Genomic DNA, 25678 nt, shown 5'->3' with positions numbered 1-25678 from the left:
AAAGAACATAAATGCGAAATGTGTGATCCAGTTAAAGCAAATGTTAGGAAAGAGGTTCTGGTATTCCATCGTATGGCCACAAAACTCTTCTTTCCCATTAACTAAGAAGTGGGACAGTGGGGGTGAAATAGGACCAGGGAGGGGGAGATGGGGGCCATCGGTTTCTTTAAGGTATTCCATGTAATCGAGTCAGAGTTTACCAAACCTCCTACTCTAAGAACCACCTACTAATGCCCCTCTACCATTTTTCTTGAAGCATGAGCCCTCTAAAAATGGAGGGCCACCTCCAGGCTTCATTCAGGACCCCACACGGTTATTTCAGAGCAGCATCTGGGAAGTGACAGGACTTGATCCCTGAGCTCTGGTGTTCCCAACTTCCTGCCTCTCCTGCCTCCCTGAGTACATATGCCGCCGCCCTGGGAGTGTGTGGCACATTTAGATGTCACTCACTATGGCAGGCTCCTCTCAGCACTGCTCCTGAGCCAAACTAGCTGCCCTTTGTGCTCAGGCCTGCCACAGGGCCTTTGCTGCAAATGGCCCCCCAGCATTGGAATTTAGGCATCACTTCTCAGCGCTTCTAAGAAGCAGTTGGGGGGCTTTGTGAATATGCAGGTTTTCATACCCACCTCCTTAGGATTAGGGTTCATTTACTGGGCTGGGAGTAGGGTGGGCTCTGGAACATGGATCTTAAGTAGCCCAGAGGATTCTGATGTAGGCGGTCCTCAGCAGGACTTCCCCAGATCCACCCCCACCCCCCACAAAGATCGGTCTACTCTCCCCCATACATGCACAGCGCCATTCTCCTCTCTCAATCCTTCCAAGAGATCAGCCCTCCGGGGTGACTTAGATTTAGTTCTGTGGATACTTGATTAATGCTTCTCTGACGCTAGACTATACATTCTATGAAGGCAGGCACCAGATCTGGCTTTGCCTGTCGTTGAATTTCTAGCATTTAACACTGCACTTGGCATGAGAAAGGCTGCTGAATGCATGAACGAATGAAATGTTAAAATCTCACCTCTTCTCAGTGGATTCTGGTACCTTCCTCCTCCCCGCAAAATCCCTTCAATTTTAGAATCACTGCTCTATTCCTGTACAATAGGGGGGGCGGAATGATATCTAACAGTAAAATAATATTTAACTCTATTTTGAGGTTGTACTTATACTTTTACCATATATACTATAGTAAAAACTTATTTATTTATTTATTCATTCATTCATTCATTTATTTATGAGGGAGAGAGAGAGAGCACGTGTGGGCGCACATGGTTGGAGGGGGGGAGAGAGAGAATCTCAAGCAGACTCTCTGTTGACCGTGGAGCCTGACATGGGGCCTGATCCCAGGACCTCTGATCATGACTTTAGCTAAAACCAAGAGTCTGATGCTCAACCAACTGAGCCACCCAGGAGCCCTACAGATACATACTATTAATTGTGGCTCACCTTCATGGAAAGCTGGCTCTATGCCACACAACGTTCTGAGGGCCTTACGTGCTCATTTAGTCCTACAACAGCCACATGGAATAACTACCATTATTACCCCCTCTTTTTTCTACAGAAGGTAACTACAGCTCGAAGAGATTAAGCTGGTCCTCAAGGCGGACAGCCTGACCCCAAGGCACATTCTTTATTCAGTGGCTGTATGGCCTCTGAGGAACGGACACACGCTCTGCAACTCATGCGAAAACACATGGCTAAAAGAAACAAGATGAGGCAATGCTAGTCACGAGGGTTTCTGGGTCACAGGGAGAGAGAGCTCCAATACTGAGGATGGTCTCTAGTCACTCATTTGTTCGACCATTATTTTTTTCAGTCCAATCATTTATTCATGTAACACATGAATTTACTGAGCACTCAGTCTAGATAAGCATCTGTTGTACATCATCATGGAGTGAGCACATGCTATGTCGAGGTGAATGATGGCATCATTAACCTCACAGTGTCTTCTGACGGAAGCCTTACACTACTACTACTTTTCCTGCTACTACCGATACTATTTATACAGCACTTGGCTTGTGCCAGGCGTCTCTTTAAGTGCTTTTCATGGATTAGCATAGTTTGCCCTCGATAATTCTCTGAAATAAATAATATTTTCCTCAATTTGTAGATGAGGACACTGAGGCACAGAGAATAAACCAGGACTCCAGGCAACCTAGCTCCACAGTCCAAAATGATTAGTCTTGGGAAAATGTACTACAGACTTACCTTGAAATCATAGAAGTTGTCAATGAGAGTTATGAATCTCCGAGCTTGTGTCCTCTTTGCTAGCGTAAATTGTGGAATGTTTCGTAAAAATACTGTATCAAAATTCTTTGACAGTTCCAGATAGTCACTGGCTCCAAGTGGCTGTAAGTAGAATGAAAATAAGGACTAGAAGACTAAAGCCAATTCTGGTTGCCCTGAATTTGAAAATCCCTCTTTTTCTCATCACAGTCTGATCTAGGTGGTAGGTTGGGGGGGGGGGAGGGCACCTTGACCAAATGGAGCAGTGTTGTCACTGTAGGCTAAGGACGGTGTCTGCTGTAATTGTAACAGTGACGTAGAAAAGGTGCAAGAGACTGTTGGGGATTTACCCCAAACACAGATGCAATGAAACGCCGGGACACCTGCACACCGATGTTTCTAGCAGCAATGGCCACAATAGCCCAACTGTGGAAGGAGCCTCGGTGTCCATCGAAAGATGAATGGATAAGAAGATGTGGTCTATGTATACAATGGAATATTCCTCAGCCATTAGAAACGACAAATACCCACCATTTGCTTCAACGTGGATGGCACTGGAGGGTATTATGCTGAGTGAAATAAGTCAATCGGAGAAGGACAAACATTATATGGTCTCATTCATTTGGGGAATATAAATAATAGTGAAAGGGAATAGAAGGGAAGGGAGAAGAAATGTGTGGGAAATATCAGAAAGGGAGACAGAACATAAAGACTCCTGACTCTGGGAAAAGAACTACGGGGTGTGGAAGGGGAGGAGGACGGGGGGTGGGGGTGAATGGGTGACGGACACTGAGGGGGGCACTTGACGGGATGAGCACTGGGTGTTATTCTGTATGTTGGCAAATTGAACACCAATAAAAAATAAATTTATTATAAAAAAAACGAAAAAAAGAAAAGGGGCAAGAGAGAAGACAAGAGTGTGGTGGGAAGTGAAAGAATATCTCAAGCCACCTCACCTGGTGCCTTGTAGGTCCCTGTCCTAAACCCAGTCTTCCATTTTATTCATAAGACATAAATGAAAACATGTCCCAACAAATCCTATGGAGCGACAAACTGTGGCTACTGTTCGATGGAGCGATCTTTAACAGCGTGCCAACTCCTCTGTCATCATTTTGAAACAAAGACTATGTGTCAGTATGAGACAATCAGAAAATATTTCTCACTTAATTGGAAGTACAGCTGTTCAGGTGCAATGCAGTGAACGCTGCTAACTTCTGCGGGAAATACTGCTGTAGGAGGGGTTCGTGAGCAGAGGCAGAGACCTGGAGCGTAACTGGGTGCAGCATGCTCCCTCCTGACGTGAGGAGGGTACAGCGCTCGGGGTTCACAAGATTATCCACACAGGCCCCACCTACGATGCAAAGGCACCTGTTCTTGCAACATGAGCTTAAACTCATGAAAATTATGAAAACTGCCTGTAAACACAGTCTCTGGGGTTAGGAACAGTCCCAGGAAGCGTTAACCTCTCTTCATCTGAAGTTGCGTGTGGATGAGTGTTTCTGGCCCCGCTGGAGTGTGGGCGAGACCAGGGCCCGGGTGGGCCAGGAGCTACCCTGACGTGCCTCTGGAAGCTCCTGGGCACCAGGACCCATCCCTGGGACACAGGCAGCTGAGCCACCTCGATTTCTAGCAGAACCCATCAACACTGTCCAGAAAGGTCGACACGTGGGGAGCCACTTGCATCGCAACTTGTTCTTCCAGAAATGCAGCTACGGCTATGCTCCTGGGGGAACTGGGGACTTGTGAGAGGGGAGAGGCCATCCCCACGGCAGAGCCCATCTATTTACGCCTACGCCCTCCCAACCACCACCTCACACCAGTCACACTCGGGGAAAGAGGCTTCTCACGGAGCTGGGGGGGGGGGGGTAAGTCAGAGAGTGACGCTCTGGGCAAGTGGCTCCCTCGAGGGGCGCAGCCCTGCGGAGGATGCAGCAGCGGCAGAGCCTGGGCCAAGGGGGCCAAGGGATGACGGGCTCCTCCTCCTCGGGAAGTCCGCTCCAAGATGTCCCTCCCCCACGTCCTCTCACCAACCAGGTAACAAATGGGGAGGCGGACCCTTGCCTTTCCCATTTCCCTTCCCTGGCGGGGCAGCCTCTCCTCCAGGCCCAGAGCCCGGCCTCAGCGGAGGCTCCCGACGCGCTGGGCCACACGGGGCACCGGCCTGTTCAGCCCTGGGCTAGGAGGGAGCCCGCTGCCAGGCCTCCTACACCCGGAGTCGCTCCTGGGCCTGTGGCCTATTAACGGTGCCCCTTCGGGAAGCCCCAGCACCTTTCTCTTCCCTAGGTTTTCCCTCTATGCAATGGGGGGCTGGTTCCTAGCTCACAGGACTGTGAAGCGATACGCGAAACGACATGTGCAAAGCACCCAGCACAGTGCCTGGGGCACCCACGGGCGCTCGGGTCACTCTGGCCGCTTTTCACGTCCATTATTTCCAATGATCGGGCTCAGCTCGGACGAGCTGGGGACGCGAAGTGTCACTCTCAGTCGCGGGGTTAGTTTTGCTCCACCCCTGGCTATATCTCGAACCCTCGAACCCTCGATGGGTCCTGGCGCATCTGCGAGTCCTCAGGGTCACAGCAGGGACCGCGGGGGCCACAGGAGCAGGACAGGCCTCTCGGAGTGAGAATGCGAAGCTCTTCCCACGAGACACACTGGGGCTCTGAGGGGGACACACGCTGCTTTTTTGAGATCAGTTAGAATGTAGTGTCTCATCTTTGCAAATCGGAAAGTATATGTAAAAAAAAAATGTACGAGCTCATCTTAGGTATGTAGTTATGTATAATTAAACTCGTTCTTTATGCACGGCTGTGATTTCTATCAGTATAACTACATGCCCAAGGAAAATCATCATCAGGAGAGCCCTGAAGTGCCTAGGGCAACTGAAAATCAGGATTCTGCTCACTCAGCTATTTTTACAAATTATATACCTTTGTCAGTAGGTTCTGCATTTGCCGTTATATTAGCAAGTATCCCCTTCCCTCGCATCCCTAAAACAATTATGTGCTCATTCACGTAAAGAAAATTAAGCTTTATATAGTTGTCTATCTCCTTTAAAAACAATGGTGATGGGGGGCAATGAGGGGTTGCTGTTTTTTAATAGATACTGAGTTTCCGTTGGGGATGAGGAGAGTTCTGGAAATGGGCAGTGGTGATGGCTGCACAACGATGTGAACGTACTTAATGCCACTGAACTGTGCACTTAAAAATGGTTAAAAGGGCAAATTTTACACTATGTATTATTTTACCACCACCACCACCACCACCACCACCACACACACACACACACACACACACATAGAAAGATCATTAATACTAGGAAGTGTTATTCATGGGCAGCCTGGGTGGCCCAGCGGTTTAGTGCCGCCTTCGGCCCAGGGCATGATGCTGGAGTCCTGGGATCGAGTCCCACGTCGGGCTCCCTGCGTGGAGCCTGCTTCTCCCTCTTGCCTGTGTCTCTGCCTCTCTCTCGCTCTCTCTCTGTGTCTCTCATGAATAAATAAAATCTTTAAAAAATTTTTTTTAAAAAAGGAAGTGTTATTCTTTGCTAAAGAAATCTCAGTGCAGGCCACAAAAGAGGTCACCACATTACTGTTTTCTTTAAAAATGTAAGAATGGAGGTGCCTGGGTGGCACAGTCAGTTAAGCATTCGACTCTGGGTGTCAGCTCAGTAGTGATCTCAAGGTGGTGAGATCGAGGCCCTCCTTGGGCTCCATGCTCAGGAAGGAGTCGGCTTAAGACTCTTCCTTTCCCTCTTTCCCCCCAGAATAAATAAATCTTTAAAAAAAAATAGACAGAATGAAATGTATTAATTGAAAAAGGATGTCTTTTCTCCAAGGAAACCAGCTCCAATAAGATTAATATTAAATACTAAGTTTTTAGTAGGTATCTAACGAGTGTTTTCTTATACTGACTTTGATGTTGAAGTATCCAGGAAGTGACAAACTTTCAGGATTGGTTTGGGTGAGAGATTGGGGGTTTTCTTATTACTCAAAAACGCTATTTTAAAAAATTACATAAACAAGTTAAACAACTGTGGGCAGAGACATGTTAGACACTTTGAAATCATCGGTCTGTCACTTCAAGTCATGTGACCTTGAGCAATCTCTCTGAACCTCCATTTCCACATCTGTGAATGGGGATCACGGCAGGACAGGTCTCAGGTTTGTCCTGAGGCTTCGCTATATTGACCGCATGTAAAATCTTACGAGAGTGGCTGTCACATTAAGTGCTCAAGAAATGTTATTTACAGAGTTTGTGTGAAAAGCAGATGAAATGATATATGCATCGTACCCCTCTGGCATACAACGGTCAGATACTTAATGCACAGTAGCTATTCTTTTATTAACCATCCAATAACCACTTTCTGGGCTCACGAGCCTAGGCCACCTAAACAAGCAAATAGTTTAACCGACTCCAGTCTGCTTCTGCCTTTGTACTCAGGAGGTAGAAGCCACTTCCTTTGGTCCTTCCTGCTGTCTCTGGGCCACTGAAATATCTGCCAGCCAGACACCTTGGCCCTCCATGAAGTCATATTTATAGATGACAAAATTAGTGTCTCGGGCCTGTCCCTCTCACTTTTTTGGTTACTTAGCACCCTGAGTGGTAGAAGGCCCCGGGCCCACAGAATGAACGGCCCCTACCCCAGCACATTGGAAGTGCTTGATATTTACTGAATGAATTAGTGAATGAATAATGAATAAAACACAATATAGCCCGAGAAGCCGGCTTGCTCCTTCTTTTATACCCATTGTCTCCAAAACAACTAAACTACCTACAAGATAAAAAAAATCCCACTCTTCCTTAGCTGGCGCAAGCCTCTGTTGTATATCCTAGCATGTATGTAGAACAAGTCTAGGAATATATAGACCAAAATGTTAACAGCAGTCCTCTTTGGGTGGAGTATAAAAGATGATTTTTTTTTATTATACTTTTTGATTCTCTTCCCCCACCCCGCCCCCTGCTCTCTGAACTTGTATTACTTTTAAACAGCAAAAACAATAATGCTTTTTTTTGGCGGGGGGGGGATGTCATTTTTATAATGAGCATCTTATCACTCATAACATGAGTTTTGTCACGGACAGTTTCTTCCCCCAAGGTGTTCTTAATCTGTAGAATTTTCTCAGGGACATTTAAGAAGAAAATAAAACACAAGGCTGAACATATATTTTCTCCTTTACAGTCTGACAAAAGCATAAAGGATTTCATATTTGGGGTAAGACTGGACTTTAGTTAGATAGTTACTTTCAACTAACGCTTCTTCACCCTAGGGTAGCTAGAGAGACTGGGGGTGGGGTAAATGGTAGCATCTCCCGATAGTTCAAAGTTAGCTCTTGCAGACAAGCACCAGAGTTCCCCAGAGCGAAGGCCTAGTGACGTCAAAACCCACGTCACAGCCCAGGTTGAAATACTCCCATTTAGATCATGTCTTAACTTGAGCAAATTTCCTCCATGCAAGCTTGATGATTAGTGTGCTCTCAGTATCCCTCTTCGCCACGAATCAATGCCAGACAGTAGTACCCAGTCCATCTGTACGTGTACACTGCCCTCTGCTCCATGCTGGGTCTCTCTTCTTCTGGTCCTCGAAGGGAACCTATAGTAAACTTCATATTCTCTCTCACTTTTATCTTTTATTTTTGTATTTTCCTTTTTTCACTTCTTCACGATTCATTGTAGACAGTTTCCTCTGACCTACGTTCTAGTCCACTGTATTTCTCCTTGGCTGTAATTGGTCTACTCTTAAACCCATCCAGTGAGTTATTTTGGTTATTGTGCTTTGCAGGTCTAGAATTTTTTAATGTTTTATTTATTTATTCATGAGAGACACACACACAGAGAGAGAGAGAGAGAGAGGCAGAGACACAGGCAGAGGGAGAAGCAGGCTCCATGCAGGGAGCCCAATGTGGGACTCGATCCCGGGTCTCCAGGATCACGCCCTGGGCTGAAGCCGGCGCTAAAACACTGGGCCACCTGGGCTGCCCACAGGTCTAGAATTTTTTATCGATTCTTTCCCAAAGCCGGTATGTCTCTTTTTATAGTCTCTGGATCCCTACACTTATATTTCCAAGCCTTGCTTAAAAAACAAACAAACAAAAACCTCTTTGAATATGTGAGCTTGTTTAAAATACGGACTCATAATTCCAAATATCTGGAGTTCCTGATTCTATTATTTATTCTTTTTGTTTGTTCACCACCATGGTGTCTCGTGTCCTCGTATGTTTGGTTATCTTTGTGTATTAGATTTTATCTCTGAAAAGAAATACTTGTAGAATAAAAAATCCAAGTTCAAGGCTTGAAGTACTCTAAGTTATTCAGCTCACTGAATCTGAGCAAAGTCCATGAGAGGGCTGGTTGACTTCTGGTTCATGCTTACTTCTAGCATGCAGTCCTTTGAGGTTCTGTCCAAGCTGGGGATAGTCTACTGGGTCCCCATCCTGGGCTAGCCCTCAACTAGACCATGTTCCCCAGACTCTCTTGCATTTAGGTGTGGCCATGTGATCAGGTTCAGGCCAGTGGAATGTGAAAGAAAGTGATCATGGCTTCTCGATTTGGCCCACAGAATCCTCACATCCTTTACGCATCTTCAGGGTGAACAGAAGGGTCCGGAGGACTTGGAGGGTGGAAGCACAAGGGGGACAGAGCCTGCTTCTGTGAAGGAGCACATGGGCAGTGACCTGGTCAGCCTACACCAGATGGTGATGTGAGCAAGAAACACACGTTTATTTGGTAAGCCTCTGAGATTTGGGGTTGTTTCGGCAGTTCGCCTAATTCTTATTTCATCCATCTTCCCTCATTGTCCTAATGACAAGGCTGGCACAAATTACTAACAGAGTCCCCCATGAATGGAAGGGAAAAATTTTCTAACATTTCCTACGTGAATAAGGATTCTTGTTCACACAAGATGGTAGCTATTAAAAATTTCAAGTTTTCTTCAGATTATCATTAAAAATTAGATTTTTAATCAGGAACTAAGTCATTTCAAATCAAAGCTGATTTTTTAAGTTATGTTCATGGAGCCAACTTTTCTCATTACAAATTTGAAAAGATTGGGCAGCCCCGGTGGCGCAGCGGTTTAGCGCCGCCTGCAGCCTGGGGTGTGATCCTGGAGACCCCGGATCGAGTCCCACATCGGGCTTCCCGCATGGAGCCTGCTTCTCCCTCCACCTGTGTCTCTGCCTCTCTCTTCACTCTCTCTGAATGAATAAATAAATCTTTAAAAAAAAAAACAAATTTGAAAAGATTTTATTTAAAAGTTTTGTTCAAATTTAGTATTTGATATATTTAAAATATCTTTGTAAATTTTTCTCTGATTATATTATAAAAATTTAGAAAAAGTTTTCATCAAAACATGTAGATGCTGACAAATTGTCTTATCTAGCCTTGTGTGCCACACAAATGGTATGTTGCCACAGGACTACTGATGCCCTTTCCTTAGTATTCAGTATGTATGTATGTATGTATTAGTATTCAGTATTTATTTATTTAATTTTTATTTTTTATTTATGATAGGCACACAGTGAGAGAGAGAGGCAGAGGGAGAAGGAGGCTCCATGCACCGGGAGCCCGACGTGGGATTCGATCCCGGGTCTCCAGGATTGCGCCCTGGGCCAAAGGCAGGCGCCAAACCGCTGCGCCACCCAGGGATCCCTAGTATTCAGTATTTAAATGTGCTTGGGGCATCCGAGTGCATTAAGTTAAAATTTTTCTTAAATAAAATGGTCATTTTAAACCCATTTAAAATATTTTTGGAGAAATGAAGAATGCCTGTGTGAGGTTGCCTGATCACAGTAATGGCTCCAATTGTTCTTGCCTCCTCAGCCATACTCTTTGGAATGTGACTTTCCATATCTCCCATTAAGACTCCCATGGAGTCTCCCTAACTCTTCAAACTGGGCTGGACTTCGCTCTACTGTAGGAGACCGGGAGTTCCAGAAAGGTCAGCACTCTCTTGTCCACCTTAGTGTCCATAGCACCCAACAGACCAGGGAACAAGATCTTGTCCAATACAAGACTAGTGAACCAGCGAACGCATTATCGCCAAGTCTTCTTCAGAATCAGTGATAACTCCTGAATGCTTAATAAATCCAAGTTTTGTAACTAAATCTTACAAGAACTTGGCAAAACACAAAGATATGTTTCTCCACTCTCAGGACCTATCATACCACTAAATTGCATGCACAAGATAGCTACAGCAGTTGCCAAGTATCTATACTTTTGTTTGCATTAGTTGATCTTCTTCCGTAAGTAAACCATAGCATAAGACACCTTCTAAAACCGTAATTAGTATTGTAAATTCATGCATTGTGTCCTATGAATAATTAACGCATATGATTATTTTCGAGTACTGAATGCCACTTCAGTTGGTAGCATCCTTGAGTACGTTATTCTAGCTCAGAATTCAAGTAGCATTATCTAATGCAGATTCTTCTTATGATAGATAATGATGACATTCTCCATCTCTCTACCTGAGCAATTAAAAAGTTTAATAGTCTTTGATGTGGCTGGTTATCTGAATAATTTTCTAAACAGAAACAATTAAAATCCACTTATGGGATGGTTTGTGCATTCTCGACTATTGTTTCAAACTCTTTGTTTCTGTGGAAACCTGATGAAAACTTAAAGAACTTTAAATCTATAATGAGTTTGCAAAGAGCATTTGTTTTCCTTAATTACCGGGAGTATACAGCTGGATTATATGTAGTTCTCTAACAAACTTTGAGGAATAAAGAGCTTGTCTGCTGGCTTCTTTCTCCTGTATGAGAACCGGCACAGCTGTCCGCTTTGGTTTGACCCTGGTGCTGAGAGTGGGGATTTTCTCAAAGCCACACCAGTGTGAAATGCACGAGCCTTACCACCGGGCTGCCTTCTGCCCTGCGAGGAGCGGTTGATCCACTTCAGCACACACGAATGAGCTGTCAGCTTGAGTTTCTTTTTTCTCTGCCTGGCTAATGCTTGTTCTGCCACCATTATTTTAGCTCAAGTAGGATGATTATTATTTCAAGCGCTGTCTAGATTATATTGTCCTAAGGGTTACTCTTTATCTCTATAAGACGCCTCTTTATAAATTCCTTGTAGTGCTACCCTGATAGCTCCTCGTTAAACAAGTATGTGTGGCATCTTGCTTTGTGTATACTGAAATGACAATACCTCATATCTTAAAGAAAAGTACTTTTTAATAGGAAAAAAAAAACAACTTAACGGAATTAGGATAAATGTGTCCTTTGCAAAACAAACTAAAAATACCACATGAATTTCTTAAAACAACTATGTGCACCAAATCATTAAAGATAATAATTAGAAAAAGCACTGAAATGTGTGTATTTGTAGAGTACATAATTTCTCAAGATGGCAATATGGCCCCTTGCTATGAGAAATCTCAGTAATATGAAGTCCATAACATCCAACTGGGAAATATCTCACCATTCCAGAAAATACTACCATCTCTTATACATTCTGCTTCAGAAGGTGTTCTCTGGTGTGCTGAAGAAAAGTTTTACTGCTTGACTTACAGAGTCTCAAGGGCAGGAGGCTAGTTCTATCCAAAACTACCAGATCTTTATTAAACTCTCTGTCCCTCAATGGCCAAATAATAATGGTTAATACAGTACTCTTTTGATGGGTGTGTGTGTGTCATATTTTTTAAGAGTTTGTAGAAACAATGACTCAACAAAAAAATTAAAGTGGCAAACCAGAGGCAATTGCACTCTTTTCTCACCCTGACTTGACTAGCTTTGTGTATGTGAGAAGTCTCTGAATTGTGGAGATATCAAATTCTGGAGATTCTAGAACTGACAACTTTCATAAAACACAGACCACATCAAATCAGACTAAGTGCTGCTATATGGAAAGCACTATGCTGGGTTTATTCCTAAGGAGTACTTCCAGTTCATTTGGGAAAGAGAAACCAGAGCAACTGGCATAAAGACATTTAATGTAGAGCCCATAGCACAGGAAACCAAAATGAAAAATGTGGAGATTAGTTAAAAACACAAGATTAGAAGAATATGAAGAAGGAGGAGGTCATTAGCATCATCATGACTACTAACAAGAACCCCTGAATGTAAGCACCAACACAGCTCCAGGGAAATAGCATAAACACTACAAAAAAAATCTCCATGAGATGGTAAGAATTACTGAGATGGATTACACTAACCACCTGGGATTACGTAAACCAGACTATCATTTGTTAACTGATGAGCTGGTAGCTGACTAGGATGGACGGTTCAATTGTTTAATAGACCCCTAAAATGTCAGGGGACTCAAGAGTTGCTCCTCTTGGAAGTGGGATAAACTGGGCTCAACTGTGCCAAAGGAATTGACAACAATGAATGAATTAGTATAGCACAGATCCCTCCACTCAGAAAGACCCTAAATACTTCCAGAATTAGAAAATCCTGCTTAAGTATTGTATTCAGCTTAAGTTTTCAAGTTAACTATGGTGTGAGGGATAGTGAGAAAGCAGCCTAGAGTCCAATGGTTTCTAAGGCTGAGGGAAATGAACCTTCACAGCCTCCCTCACAGACCTTGGCTAACTTCATCCTAGAATCTGGCTTTACCATGAGATTATTTAACCTGGTGAGACTCTCTTACTAACCCTCATGGTATCTAAAACCTCTGAGTTAAGGTAACAAGGGGTTTGAGTTTTAGATTTTTTTGAAAAAGTTTATTTATTTTTAGTAATCTCTACACCCAACATGAGACTCAAACTCACAACCCCAAGATCAAGAGTCACATGCTCCACCAACTGAGCCAGCCAGGTGACCTTAAGCTTTAGATTTTATAAGAAGCCATGGGCATACTTTGGATTACAAGGTTTTAGTTCACGTGGCTTCTAAAATTTGTTTAGCTTGGAGCCAACCCTAAGCAAACCAGGTTCTAGAAAAACAGGAACTAAACAAGTTAGTTGAAACAATGCATTATATCAAGCATTTAGCGTAACAAAAGAACGCATTTTCTTCATATCTAGGAACACAGATTGCACAACACTTTCAAAAACATACCATATACTAACATGAGTGTGTGTATAACTATTTTCATTGGTTAGTTTTTAAAGAGTTTTTATTTAGAAGGTACTTAATGTGATCCTCTACTGATAACTAACCATACATAACTCATTAAAACCATAAATAACGAAAGAAAATTTATTTCAGTTGCACAAACAACTAGTTCTTTGAAATGACTCATCCAGATATTAGCAATCCAGCAGACACTGAAAAAAATATTGGTGAGGGCAGAAAAATTGCCCAATTATTACTAGAATTATTTTACAAACTCATTTCTTAAAACAATGCTATAACAACCTGCTTCTAATTTCCCCCTGGCAAAAAAGATTTTACTTAGCTAGTTTAAAACAAATGGAAATTTAAACATCATTACAATACCTGATTGTACAGACTACAGAAGGTAATAAATTATGTGCCCAAAGCTGAAATATGTTCCTATCCTGTCTGTTTTCTATTTTTGAATATAATGACTTTAATAAGAATGTATACAGTAATGATGAAGTAATTAATAACATGATTCTACCAAATTCATTGAAACCAGTAGCTGAAGACTAGCACTGGATCATTAACATAATCAAGCCATCCTGAGCATCTCCTCAGTAGAGGGCAGTATTTGCTACATCTCAGTTGGAGGAAACATAAATTCGCCTGGCTGTGAAGATCTAACCAGAAGAAATTTGAAAGATTACTCCCAAATTAGGTTCTACACCTACATGTGCATCTGAAAAGAAAGGTCCATCAAGGCAAACTCTTCCTTTGGAAATCAATGTGAAGAGGCATAAAAAGTGATACTTAACACACTACAAAGTAAGAAGAGGCTTTAGAACAACAATTATCTTAAATTTGAGGATGATGACTTCTGGACATGTTAAAATCTTACAAATGCAGAGATTTGTTATTTCTGTTTTGCTTCTCCTTGTGAGAGTTCCTTGGGTCTCCCCAATCCTCTTAGATGTGGATATTTAAAAAGCCTAATCAGAGTTAGAAGAGAAGTGGATATCAAAGAATTATTCTTCCTCCCACTCTTGCTTTCCAAATCATGGAAATACTTGGTGAAAAATGCTAAATCATCTTCTAAAGATATTAAAAAGTTAATGAGAGCAAGGCTGAATGCTTCCCTGTGCTGCTGAATACACAAAGGGCCGAACCCTTCAAACTGAGTAATAGAATAGAATTTTTTACTCCACCTTCTTACCAAAAAGACCACCTTGAATTATCTGCTGCCCAAGTTTTATTAAAATATATACAACATCTGTGAAAGGCTTGAACATGAGTCTACCCAATCTCTAAGCAATTATCCAATCTCTAAATGATTTCTCTGGATCAAGCCTGAAAATAAACAGAAAAATGTACTCATAAAGTGCTCTTTTAACCTCTATAGCACTTGCAGGGTCATTTTTCATTCTGCCCCTAGCTTGTATATAAGAATCTGTGCAAACAAACTGGTCTTGGCAGCAGGAATAGAGCTGAGAAAGCGGTCTGCTGGCATCTTTTGGAAGTTCCTGTATGAAAGGTCCAAGTGCGACAAAGACTTTTACTTCTGATTTTTTTGTCTTCTAACTTACTGAACATCTTTCCCCCATTTGACTGAGAGAAAGCTGACAGCTGATATAATTGTCCAAGAGCCTTGTAGAAGTTTATGACATAGATTTATATATACTAACTTTTCCATTCTAACTTATTCTCTATTTCCTCTTTGCCCTGCTTTTAAAAAAAAAACATAATTCTATTTGTGGGTGTACATATACTTTTCGGAACCAAGTAAGGTATAAACAAATACATGCCTGAATTATTCTTTTTCTATTTATTATTTTTAGAGATGGGGGCGGGGGAGCAGAGGACAAGGAGAGAGAGAATCTTAAGCAGGCTCCACGCCCAGTGTGGATCTCAATGCCAGACTTGATCTCACCACCCTGAGATCGTGACCTGAGTCAAAATCAAGTCAGATGCTGAACTGACTGAGCCACCCAGGTGCCCCCTTTTTTCTTACTTCTTTTTAAAACTTTTGTTATTTAGTTTGCTTTTCAAAGGGCATCCAGTGAAATAAATGTAAGAACTTCTGATACTAAACAGGAATACCCTCTTTTGTTAGTTAACTAACTTAAATGCATTTGTATGTGAAATCTAAAGCACAAAAAACACCAAACTCATCGAATAAAAACAGATTTGCGGTTACCAGAGATGGGGAACTGGGAGGAGGGGAAATGGAGGAAGGTGGTCAAAAGGTACAAACTTTCAGTTATGAGACAATAACTTCCTTTTCTTTTTATCTATATGAGAAAGTAGATGTTAACTAAATCTACTATGGTAATCATTTCACAATATCTGTAACTCAAACCATCATGCTGTACACCTTAAACCCTTTAATGGGGAACATATGTCAATTATTTCTCAATAACACTGGGCAGTATAATTTTTTACCTTCATGTAAATGTGAATAATAATTTACATTTTATAGAATTTCTCCATATATATTAAGGCTGGAAAACAATAACCTAATAAAACAGATGAGGTTATTAAGAGCAGAAGCTTGTATATATGTCTACTAAGACCTTCTACAAAGTAACCTCCAAATCCCAAGATGTTATCAATCTAGCAAATTACTTCCATTTTAAAAAAATCTTCAAGGGGGCACCTGGGTGGCTCAGTTAAGCGTCTGCCTTTGGCTCAGGTCATGATCCTGGAGCCCCTTATCAGGCTCCCTGCTGGGCATGGTGCTTGCTTCTTCCTCTCTCTCCTCCCTGCTTGTGCTCTCTCTCTCTCAAATAGGTAAATAAAATCTAACCAAAAATAATCTTCATGACAATGGGAAAATTGGGAAATTTTAGTTGTTTCTAATGTAACTTTGATTTAGCTCTATTTCCTTCCACTAAATCTCATGATAGGATTTTCCAATCCCATCTACACCCCTCATCTCTTCCATTTCAAAGTCAATTCAGGTGATTTCATTGACTCCTTTCAACTTCAAACTAACACATCTCTACTTTGGCTTCCAGATTTGAATCTTCTGTCTTAGATTTCCAGTTGTTTGTAAGTCCCCTTCTCTTACCTCAGGTATCAGTTAAGGGTCCTGCCATTCCACTTGTCATCCAAACTAAAAACATCAGAGCCCGAGGTGGCTTGTCGTTGGCCCTGAGACCTCTCTCCATCCAATCTTACAGATTTCCCTCATATTCATCTTGTTCTTTCTATCTATCATATATACTTGTTTTAGGGCACAATTGGGAACAGAGATTCAGTTCAATCTCTGTTTGCCACAAGCCATGGACCCGGATGAGGGAAAGCATCAATCTTAGAGGAAGGGCCACATAAAGGCATGATTTGCTCACTTAGCTCCATGCCCCTCTTGGGGAGCTTTATCTAGTGTACACAAAGGCTCCATGTATGGTAGCATCAGTGCCAATCTTATGCAACTTTACCAGATTATCCAATATAGATCTGTTAAAAAAATAATGACTAGTTTGTTTTATGCTGATGAAGATTCTAGTTCAAACTCTACCATCCGGTATGCAAACCCCTTTATATTGACTTCAACCCATCTATCCTGCCTGAGTGCATTCTACTCTCCTACATACAGTCTAAATTCCAACCATGACCCTTAAATTCTCTGAAAAAAGAATTCTGGAATATTGGGTGTTTCTTCCTTTCAGTAGTTTAAAGATGATATTGCACTGTTTTCAGGTGTTCATTGCTTCTGATGAGGGGTCTTTAATCATACCGTTGTTACCCTGGCTGCATCTTTAGTTTTTATCAGTTTGACTATGATGGGCCTAGGAGTTATTTTCCTTGTATCCACTAAGGGTTTGTTGAGCTCCTGGGATCTATGAATTTATAGCTTTTCTTAAATTTGGAAAAACTTCAGCCATTATTTCTCCAAAAATTTTTTCCACCCTTTCTCTCTTTTCCTTCTAGGACTCCAATGATATAGTTTGATGTCTGAGATGATTTCTTCTGCCATAAGGCTCTGCCTTATTTTCCCCTCTGTTGTTCAGATTGTTGCATAATTTCTATCGGTCTATATTCAAATTCACTGACTCTTGTGTTTTCTGCAATTTGGTATTAAGTACATAAAATAAACTTCAAAATTTTTAAGTCTAGAATTCTCAACTTTTACTTTTATAATTTTCACCTGGTTCTTTTTTATAGTTTTCTCTGCTAAGATTTCCTATTTGCTTATTCATTGTCAGCATATTTGTCTTTACATCCTTGAGTATAGATATAAAAGTTACTTTAAAATTCTTGTCTCTAATTCCAACAGCTATATCTTCTCAGGATCAGTTTCTGTCATCATTTATCCTTTAACGTGGATCAGAATTTCCTGTGTCTGTATACAACTAGCGATTTTGGATTGTATTTTAGATAATGAATGATATATTGTTGGAGACTTGGAATTCTTTTATATTCCACCAAATATGTTGATTTTCTGCTGTTGCCATTTTAGCAGATAATTAACTTGGCTAGTCTCAAACTCCAAACTGTCTCCTTTGTGACAGGCAGCAACTGAAATCTCTGCTGAATATTTTTAGTCTTAGCTGTGCCTATGTAGTTCACAGGTTAGCTCGAGATTTGGGCAGTCTCTGTGAAGAATTTTGGGCTCTTCCTCTGTGGTTCTCTCTTTCCACAATTTTCTTATTTTCCAGATGCTATCGTCACTCACTCTTTTCTCATTCCTTAAGCCAGGAATATTGCAGGTTTCTATGAAGTTTTAGATGTTCCATATGAGAACAACTATGATCTGTCTTCTGGCAAAAAACTATAAAAATAAGAAATTTATCAGTGTCAATCCCTTCTTTCAGTGTTGCCAGTGCTTCACTTTCTCCCTGCTTTTGGTTGCTCAACAGTGCCTTCCAGACAGTTATTTCTTAGATTTTGCCCAGACTTAAAGCAATGATATAGGGAACCCTGGGTGGCGCAGCGGTTTGGCGCCTGCCTTTGGCCCGGGGCGCGATCCTGGAGACCCGGGATCGGATCCCACGTCGGGCTCCCAGTGCAGGGAGCCTGCTTCTCCCTCTGCCTGTGTCTCTGCCTCTCTCTCTCTCTCTGTGTGACTATCATAAATAAATAAAAATTAAAAAAAAAAAAAGCAATGATATAAAGGTGGGTTGGGAACACCTCAGTGGCTCAGTTAGTTAAGCGTCTGACTCGACCTCAGCTCAGGTCTTATCTCAGAGTCATGAGTTCAAGCTCCACATTGGGCTCCATGTTGGGCATGGAGCCTACTTACAAAATAATAGTAAATAAAGGTAGGTTGGTCAAATAGATGCTTCTCTATCATTAATGGAAGTAGAACCCTCCTGAGTCTTCAATTCTCTGAACATACTTTGTAATTTCTTACTTTTGTGTTTTTCATAAAAACACAAAACCTCAGGGGAAGAAAAGATCAAAGATTGCCCTCATGATCCCAATTGCTACCCTCACACTCCCTCCCTCTTTTCCCATACCAGCAGAATCTTCAACCCTCCAGCCTTTAAGGCCTACTTCCTCTTTACCTACTTCATGTTGGTACCCTCTATAGCACCTAGAACTACGCCAACCTTCCATTATGTATTCGGTAAATATCTGTTGAATGACTAGAATGAAGTACTATATAATATATAAATGGTTAAGCTCTGTTACCTTACATAAAAGGTCACAAACAATTATGTAGCATGTTGGTATATTTAATCAAGTTTTCCCTCTTGACAGAAGGGCATTCTGAGGAGGAGATACTATTTGCTGATTCAATGGAACATGGTGGTGACAGTCACAAACTTTCCTTGAGTATACTGCCCTACTGATCATTCTATTACCTTATGTACTATGATCCTGCTCAATCTAAAATGACTTTATAGATCATGATAAGAAATCTTATTTTCAGGCAGCTCGGGTGGCTCAGCGGTTTACCACTACCTTCAGCCCAGGGTGTGGTCCTGGAGACCGGGGATAGAGTCCCACGTCAGGCTCTCTGAATGGAATGGAGCCTGCTTCTCTCTCTGCCTGTGTCTGTGCCTCTCTCTCTTTCTCTCTCTCCGTGTGTGTGTGTGTGTGTGTGTGTGTCTCATGAATAAATAAATTAAATCTTTAAAAAAACCTTATTTTCTCTGCCTGATTTTTATGGTAGATCTAAGATTTTCATTCTTATTTCCCTTTTCTAACATGTATTCTGTTGTCATTAGGCAAGTATCTTCTGTTCCTTCTGAAACATTCAGGGTTTAGATCATGGTTGAAATACTTTTACTATGCTCATCCAAGTTCTATTCACCTATCACAGTCAAGATCAATTTCCTTCTTAAATCTCATGTCTCCTCACAGTCTTCCCAATCCTCACTATCCTTAATTTTAACTCCTGATGTATTCATTATATGTATTAATGAGCACAACTCCTCAAAGTAGACTGTTACAGCTCAAGCAAATGAAAGAAGTTAGTTGATCACATTTCACATTTTATGGATAAAATAACCCAGAGAGGTTAAGTGATCTGCCCAAGGCCACTCAGCTACAGAGTATCTGGATAAGATACTCTCTTGATTCAGCTGGACCTCTTTCTATCCTACATACTGTCTGACATTTGTTCATGCTATTTCTTTTACTAAATTACAAAATCTTTGAAAGAAACTTCTTATACTTCTTTTATATTCCCCATAACATAGTAGTATAACAATGTGGATGCACTTAAGAAACAGTTGCTGGCCAATGAATCATTGTAACAATCTTGGAAAAGGTGGAATATTACACAACATATATTTATTGATTAACAATAAAAGATAAAAGAGCTAAGTAACGTTTGACCCTAAAATACACAGAAAGCTTACAATTTTTGATACCATAATTCTAGTTTTTCTCAAAATTTTTGCCTGATTTAATATCTTCACCAAGTTATTTTAAGAAACAAAGATAGTATAGTCTAACAATTCTCAAACTTTTTTCCATAAAGTACATTTCAAAGTCACAATATATCTAATAGGATATATCTTACTAATATTCCAATTAGCATGTTCTAAGTAATCACCAATTGAGTCAACTGATCTAATCCAGGGGAAAGGTACTACAGACTATATCAAATCATGGATTTTATGGTGAGAAATAGGAAAACTTGAAAATTAAAAATCAAAGAATTCCTTGATATATAAAGCTTTTTGTTAAAGAAGAGAAAGAGAGAGAGCACCAGTTGGTAGGTAAGCATTAGAAAAGTCATCAGTGGGCAGCCCCGGGTGACTCAGCAGTTTAGCGCCACCTTCAGCCCAGGGCATGATCCTGGAGACCTGGAATTGAGTCCCATGTCAGGCTCTCTGCATGGAGCCTGCTTCTCCCTCTGCCTCTGTGTGTGTGTGTCTCATGAATAAATAAATAAAATCTAAAAAAAAAAAAAAAGTCATCAGTGTTAAAACTTAAAGAAAAAAAATCAAACAAGGACCTTTAAGGTACCTATAAAGTCTTATTAATTGATTGATCTATATTTCCTCAACACTTTACAAGTCTTTTCATTGTATAGATCTTCTGTTTTGAGAACTATTCCTTTTATTGTCCTCATTTCGTAGGTGGAGAAATTGAAGCACTGAGATGTTGAGTTACTGTCCCAAGATCACACAGCTAGTAGGTGGCAGAGTCAAGGACTTGAACTTCTTGGTACTCCAGGAATCAAAAGGTGTAGTTTAGGGTTATGATATATTTATTATTAAATCCAAGTCAGACCACTTACTTTAAAATTAAAAACAAGTTCTAATTTTAAAAAGCTAATGATCACTTTAATATTTTAAAAATTAATTCATGCTTCTTAATCATTTAGCAGGTAAATGGCACATTGCTCTCAAAGACCAAAGTAAATATTAAATATTGGTTTGTCTACTTTCTTACAGAAGTTATCTTAAAAGGGGGGATCCCTGGGTGGCTCAGTCGTTTAGCGCCTGCCTTCAGCTCAGGGAGTGATCCTGGAGACCCGGGATTGAGTCCCACGCTGGGTTCCCTGCATGGAACCTGCTTCTCCCTCTGCCTGTCTCTCTCTCTCTTTTTCATGAATAAATAGATAAAAAATCTTAAAAAAAAAAAAAAGTGATCTTAAAGGAACACAAAGAGGTGTCTACAACTACATTTAATCCTCAAAATAATTCTACTCCTAAGACAGGGAACATATTGAAGGTGTACGGTTCTCAGCACATTCATTCTTCCCTTGAGATACTCTGGGAATCCCTAGGGGCTTTCTCTCCATTACAGAGACCAGACACATATTCACAGAAATGAAAACAAGCTTTCTCCCTTGAAGAAGCTTCAGGCAGCTGAGTCTAAGTCATCAAAGGCTTGGAGAGTTTAAAATCCATTGCCATGTACTGCATCTCCTAGGGAGCTGATCTTGCCCTAGTTTGGGAATAGAAGGTGAGCAAGACTGCTCAGCCTCCCAATGTGCACTGTAACAGAAAACTTGTCATGTGAAGAAAGTAGGAAGGCGTTCTCTCAACCCAGCTTTTCTTCATTCCTTCTGATTCTTCTTCCCCCATCCCCTACCTTTGCATCATGGAAATAGCCACATTCCAAGTGGCTACAGTTCTCAAATTTCTAATCCAGCTTTGTTTTATGGGCATTTCTGTAAAGTTCTTTTTTCTTTTTCCTTTTAAACCAAGAAAATACAAAGAAAAACATAACAACTTATAACCCAATATATAGTTATTTCCTTGGAAGATACAAATCACCAACTACAATTAATAAAAATTGATCCTTCAATTCAACTTTCAATCTTGCTTTATCTTGAAAAATGTAAATAACACATAAAAATGTTGTTTTAGCTTATTTAACAAAAATATGGGTAATAGGGATCCCTGGGTGGCCCAGCGGTTTAGCGCCTGCCTTTGGCCCAGGGCGCGATCCTGGAGACCCAGGATTGAATCCCACGTCGGGCTCCTGGTGCATGGAGCCTGCTTCTCCCTCTGCCTATGTCTCTGCCTCTCTCTCTCTCTCTCTGTGTGTGACTATCATAAATAAACAAAAAATATATATATATGGGTAATAGTAACTATGAACTAAATTCCTAGAACAAACAATGAACAAATTACTATTTATTTTCAGCATAACTTTCTTGACAAAATTGTAGGATGACAAAATAGTACATCTTGCACTTCACAATTTGGTTGTTCAACTACATAGAAAAATATTTTTATAAAAATATTTAAGGATTTCATCAGGCTTTTCAATATCCTCTTAATTAATAAATATTTCAATTATTTTCTTTTAAAGCTTTTATGGTGCCATTATCCTTTTTTTTCTTCATCAAGTTGGCCAATTTTTATTTGTCAGTGGCTTTGCATGGATATGTTTACTTTTATCTATCTTGTTATGGTGAGGTATTTACTACATCAGACAAGCACTGAATGACTGGCAAAAGACTTTGAAATGGTAAGTGGGGCTAGGTACCAGTATTAAGCTGTGAGAGATGTTTGAGGAAGGGCTACATTTTTAAGTGGTCAGTAATTTGTGACTTATTTCTTGTTATGATAATTTTGCATTTCTTTTTTCTTTTTTAGAGAAAGAGAGTACATGTGTATGGAGTGGGAGGAGGGCAGAGGAAGACGGAGAGAAAGAACTTTAAGCAGGCTCCGTGCCCCATGTGGAGTCCAACGCAGGGCTTGATCTTAGGACCCTGAGATCATGACCTGAGCTGAAATCAAGAGTTGCACACTTAACCGACTGAGCCAACCAGGCGCCCCAATAATTTTGTATTTCTTTGCAACATTATGACTGTGGCAATTCAGATACTGAATACTTGAATGAAGAGGACTCTTGAAATCATTCAGTTTCAGATGTAACCTAAAATTCTTAATTAATTATAATGATCTTCTGAGCCAGGCTAAATAGTGTAGTAAACAAAAACCACTTAGTAAAGAAAAAAACACATCCAACCCCAAGTGAAAAAGCAGGCATCTGGTATGTCTGGGACAGTCCCAGTTTTAGATGGCACAGATTTCTAGGAGGCTCTTAAAGCTTAAGGCTCATTCAACCACACCTGATACCACCATGAAACAAAACCTCTAGCAAGAAGTGAATGGGTTGATGGTCTGTAAAGATTATTTTTGAGCCATGGCTCCTTCCAAGAAAAAACAATATATTTACAGATTTATATATTAGGTAGATATTGGTATTAGTGCCATCATAGATAAAAGGTTTCATAACTGTAAGCCACTGATGTATGCCATAAGTAAAACTAAAAAAGCCCAGATTATTCCCCTCTTCTCACACCTCTCTCCCTCCCTGCTCCAAGAACATTTCCTCAAATCTGCAAAATTAGAATTTTGGAAAACCTGACAGCTTCCTAATTCTTAAACATTTTTTTCTGATGAGACTCAGGATGATATTAAAGAATCTAATGCTTTTATATTATATAATTAAGTGTGTCAACACTTGGAAGATCTATATAAACTCAGTCAACCAATATTTTCCAATAACCACTGCATTCATTCATTCTCTTACAAAATCATGCATGACAAAAGATTTAAAGTTCAAGAAGGAGGGGTACCTGGGTGGCTCAGTCAGTTAAATGTCTGCCTTCAGCTAAGGTCATGACCTTGGGTCCTGGATAGAGCTCACATTGAGCTCCCAGTTCAGTGGTGAGTCTACTTCCTCTCCCTCTATCCCTCCCTTTGCTCATATTCTCTCTCAAAAAAATAAATAATCTTTAAAAGAAAAATAAAGGTCCAGAAAAATTCATGGATTTTAATATAATAGTATATCAAAAATACACTGAAATTGTCTCAGATTCTACACTGTAACCAACATTTTAAATCTATTTCTTGTCAAGTTTTTTTTTTTTAATTTAAATAGACTCCTTTAGAATAGTTTCAGGTTTACAGAAAAATTGAAAAGAGAGTACAGAGTTTTCATATACTCCCCAATCTAGCTTTCCCTATTATTAACATCTTACGTTAATATGGTACATTTGTTACAATTAATGAACTGATATTAATATACTATTAACTAAAGTCCATATATTGTTCAGATTTTCTTACTTTTTACCTAAGGTCCTTTTTCTGTTCCAGGCTCCCATCGAGGATACCATATTACCTTTTAGTCATCATTAGAGGCTCTTAGGCTCCCCTCTGCTGTGACAGTTTCTCAGACTTTCCTTATTTTTGATGATCTTGACAGTTTTGAAGAATACTGGCCAGTTATTTTGTAGAATGTCCCCTCAACTGGAATTTGCCTGATGTTTTTCTCATGATTAGACTGCAATTATGAATAATGGAAGAAAGACCACAGAGGTCAAGTGCTATTTTCATCCCATTGTATCAAGGGCATAAACTATCAATATGAGTTATTGCTGTTGATGTTAACATTGATCACACCTGTCTGAGGTAGTGTTTGTCAGGTTTCTCCACTATAAAGTTAGTCTTTCCATACTGTGTTCTTTGGAAGAAGTTCTTTCTTTCCTTCTTTCTTTCTTTCTTTCTTTCTTTCTTTCTTTCTTTCTTTCTTTCAGATTTTATTTATTTATTCATGAGGGCACAGAGAGAGAGAGAGAGAGGCAGAGACACAGGCAGAGGGAGAAGCAGGCTTCATGAAGGAAGCCCAATGTGGGACTCGATCCCCTAAGTCAAACGCAGACGCTCAACCGCTGAGCCACCCAGGCATCCCTGGAAGGAAGTTCTTATTGAATTTTCATGTAGCATCAAAAAAAGAACATCCACAATTATCTGATAAGGCTATTAAAATATTTTTCCCATTTATAACTACATATCTGAGACCAGATTTTCTTATATACTTCAACATATCATAATAAACTGAATGCAGAAGCAGAAAGGAGAATGTCCCTATCTTCTAATAAGTCAGATATTAAAGAGCTTTGCAAAAAATATAATGTCACTCTTCCTACTAAATTATTTTCACCTTGGAAAATATTATTTTTCATAAAAATATTTATACTAATTTGATGGGTTGAATATAATGGGTTTTATCATTGTTATTTTAAATCAATTATAAATACTTGAAAATTTTCTGTTTTAACTTCTAATACATAGAGTACATACTGAGAGAGAGAATCCATTAAACAAAAGCTCTTTGGGTTTCTCAATAATTTTTAAGAGTGTAAAGAGGTCCTAAACCAAATAGTTTGAGAACCACTGGCTTTAGGGTTAAGCTTTTGTAGACCAAAATTGAAAGAGCCTTGCTCAAAGAAAGTGAGCCAAAACTGAATTCTAAAGGCTTAATGAGTAAACGGACTATACCTAAATTTTCCTTATTGAAAAATGTAATTTTTACACCTGCAGAAAATTGTTTCCTCAACTGATAACTGTGCTCACAAGTAACTATTTGCAAGAGTAGTTTGTTATTTGCGTCTTAAAAATAATGATAGGTAGCCAGGTGTGTTTGTAAAAAGTCTAAGCAGAGAAATATATCAGTTAATGCATATGCATGGGTATATACACGTTCACTGTCAACTTCTTTCTTGTTTATTAGCTTTCTTCTTTGGTTTTTAGTATTCAAGGAATGGAGAT

At 40.3% G+C, this 25678-nt stretch overlaps 1 protein-coding gene across 4 annotated transcripts in view; it reads right to left on the bottom strand.

Moving 5' to 3' along the window:
- Positions 1 to 25678, bottom strand: part of AFG1L (AFG1 like ATPase) — a 203945-nt gene that overhangs the window by 4471 nt on the left and 173796 nt on the right. For 2 of the 4 annotated variants that reach the window (XR_007401345.1, XM_025444908.3), the window contains exon 11: positions 2206 to 2346. The exons of 1 other annotated variant lie outside the window; for it this stretch is intronic. Coding sequence is in view for 1 of the 3 variants with exons in the window: in XM_025444908.3 (XP_025300693.3) it covers positions 2206 to 2346 (141 nt within the window). In the remaining 2 variants the exon portion in view is untranslated. Of the gene's footprint in view, positions 1 to 2205; positions 2347 to 24248; positions 24411 to 25678 lie in introns of those variants that run through there. One more of the 4 variants, XR_007401347.1, reaches the window with a different exon arrangement.

The sequence above is a fragment of the Canis lupus genome, chromosome 12 (assembly GCF_003254725.2).
Source record: "Canis lupus dingo isolate Sandy chromosome 12, ASM325472v2, whole genome shotgun sequence".
NCBI classification, from domain to species: domain Eukaryota; kingdom Metazoa; phylum Chordata; class Mammalia; order Carnivora; family Canidae; genus Canis; species Canis lupus.
The sequence above is the reverse complement of the archived record's forward strand: the minus strand, read 5'-3'. Positions and strand labels throughout refer to the sequence as shown.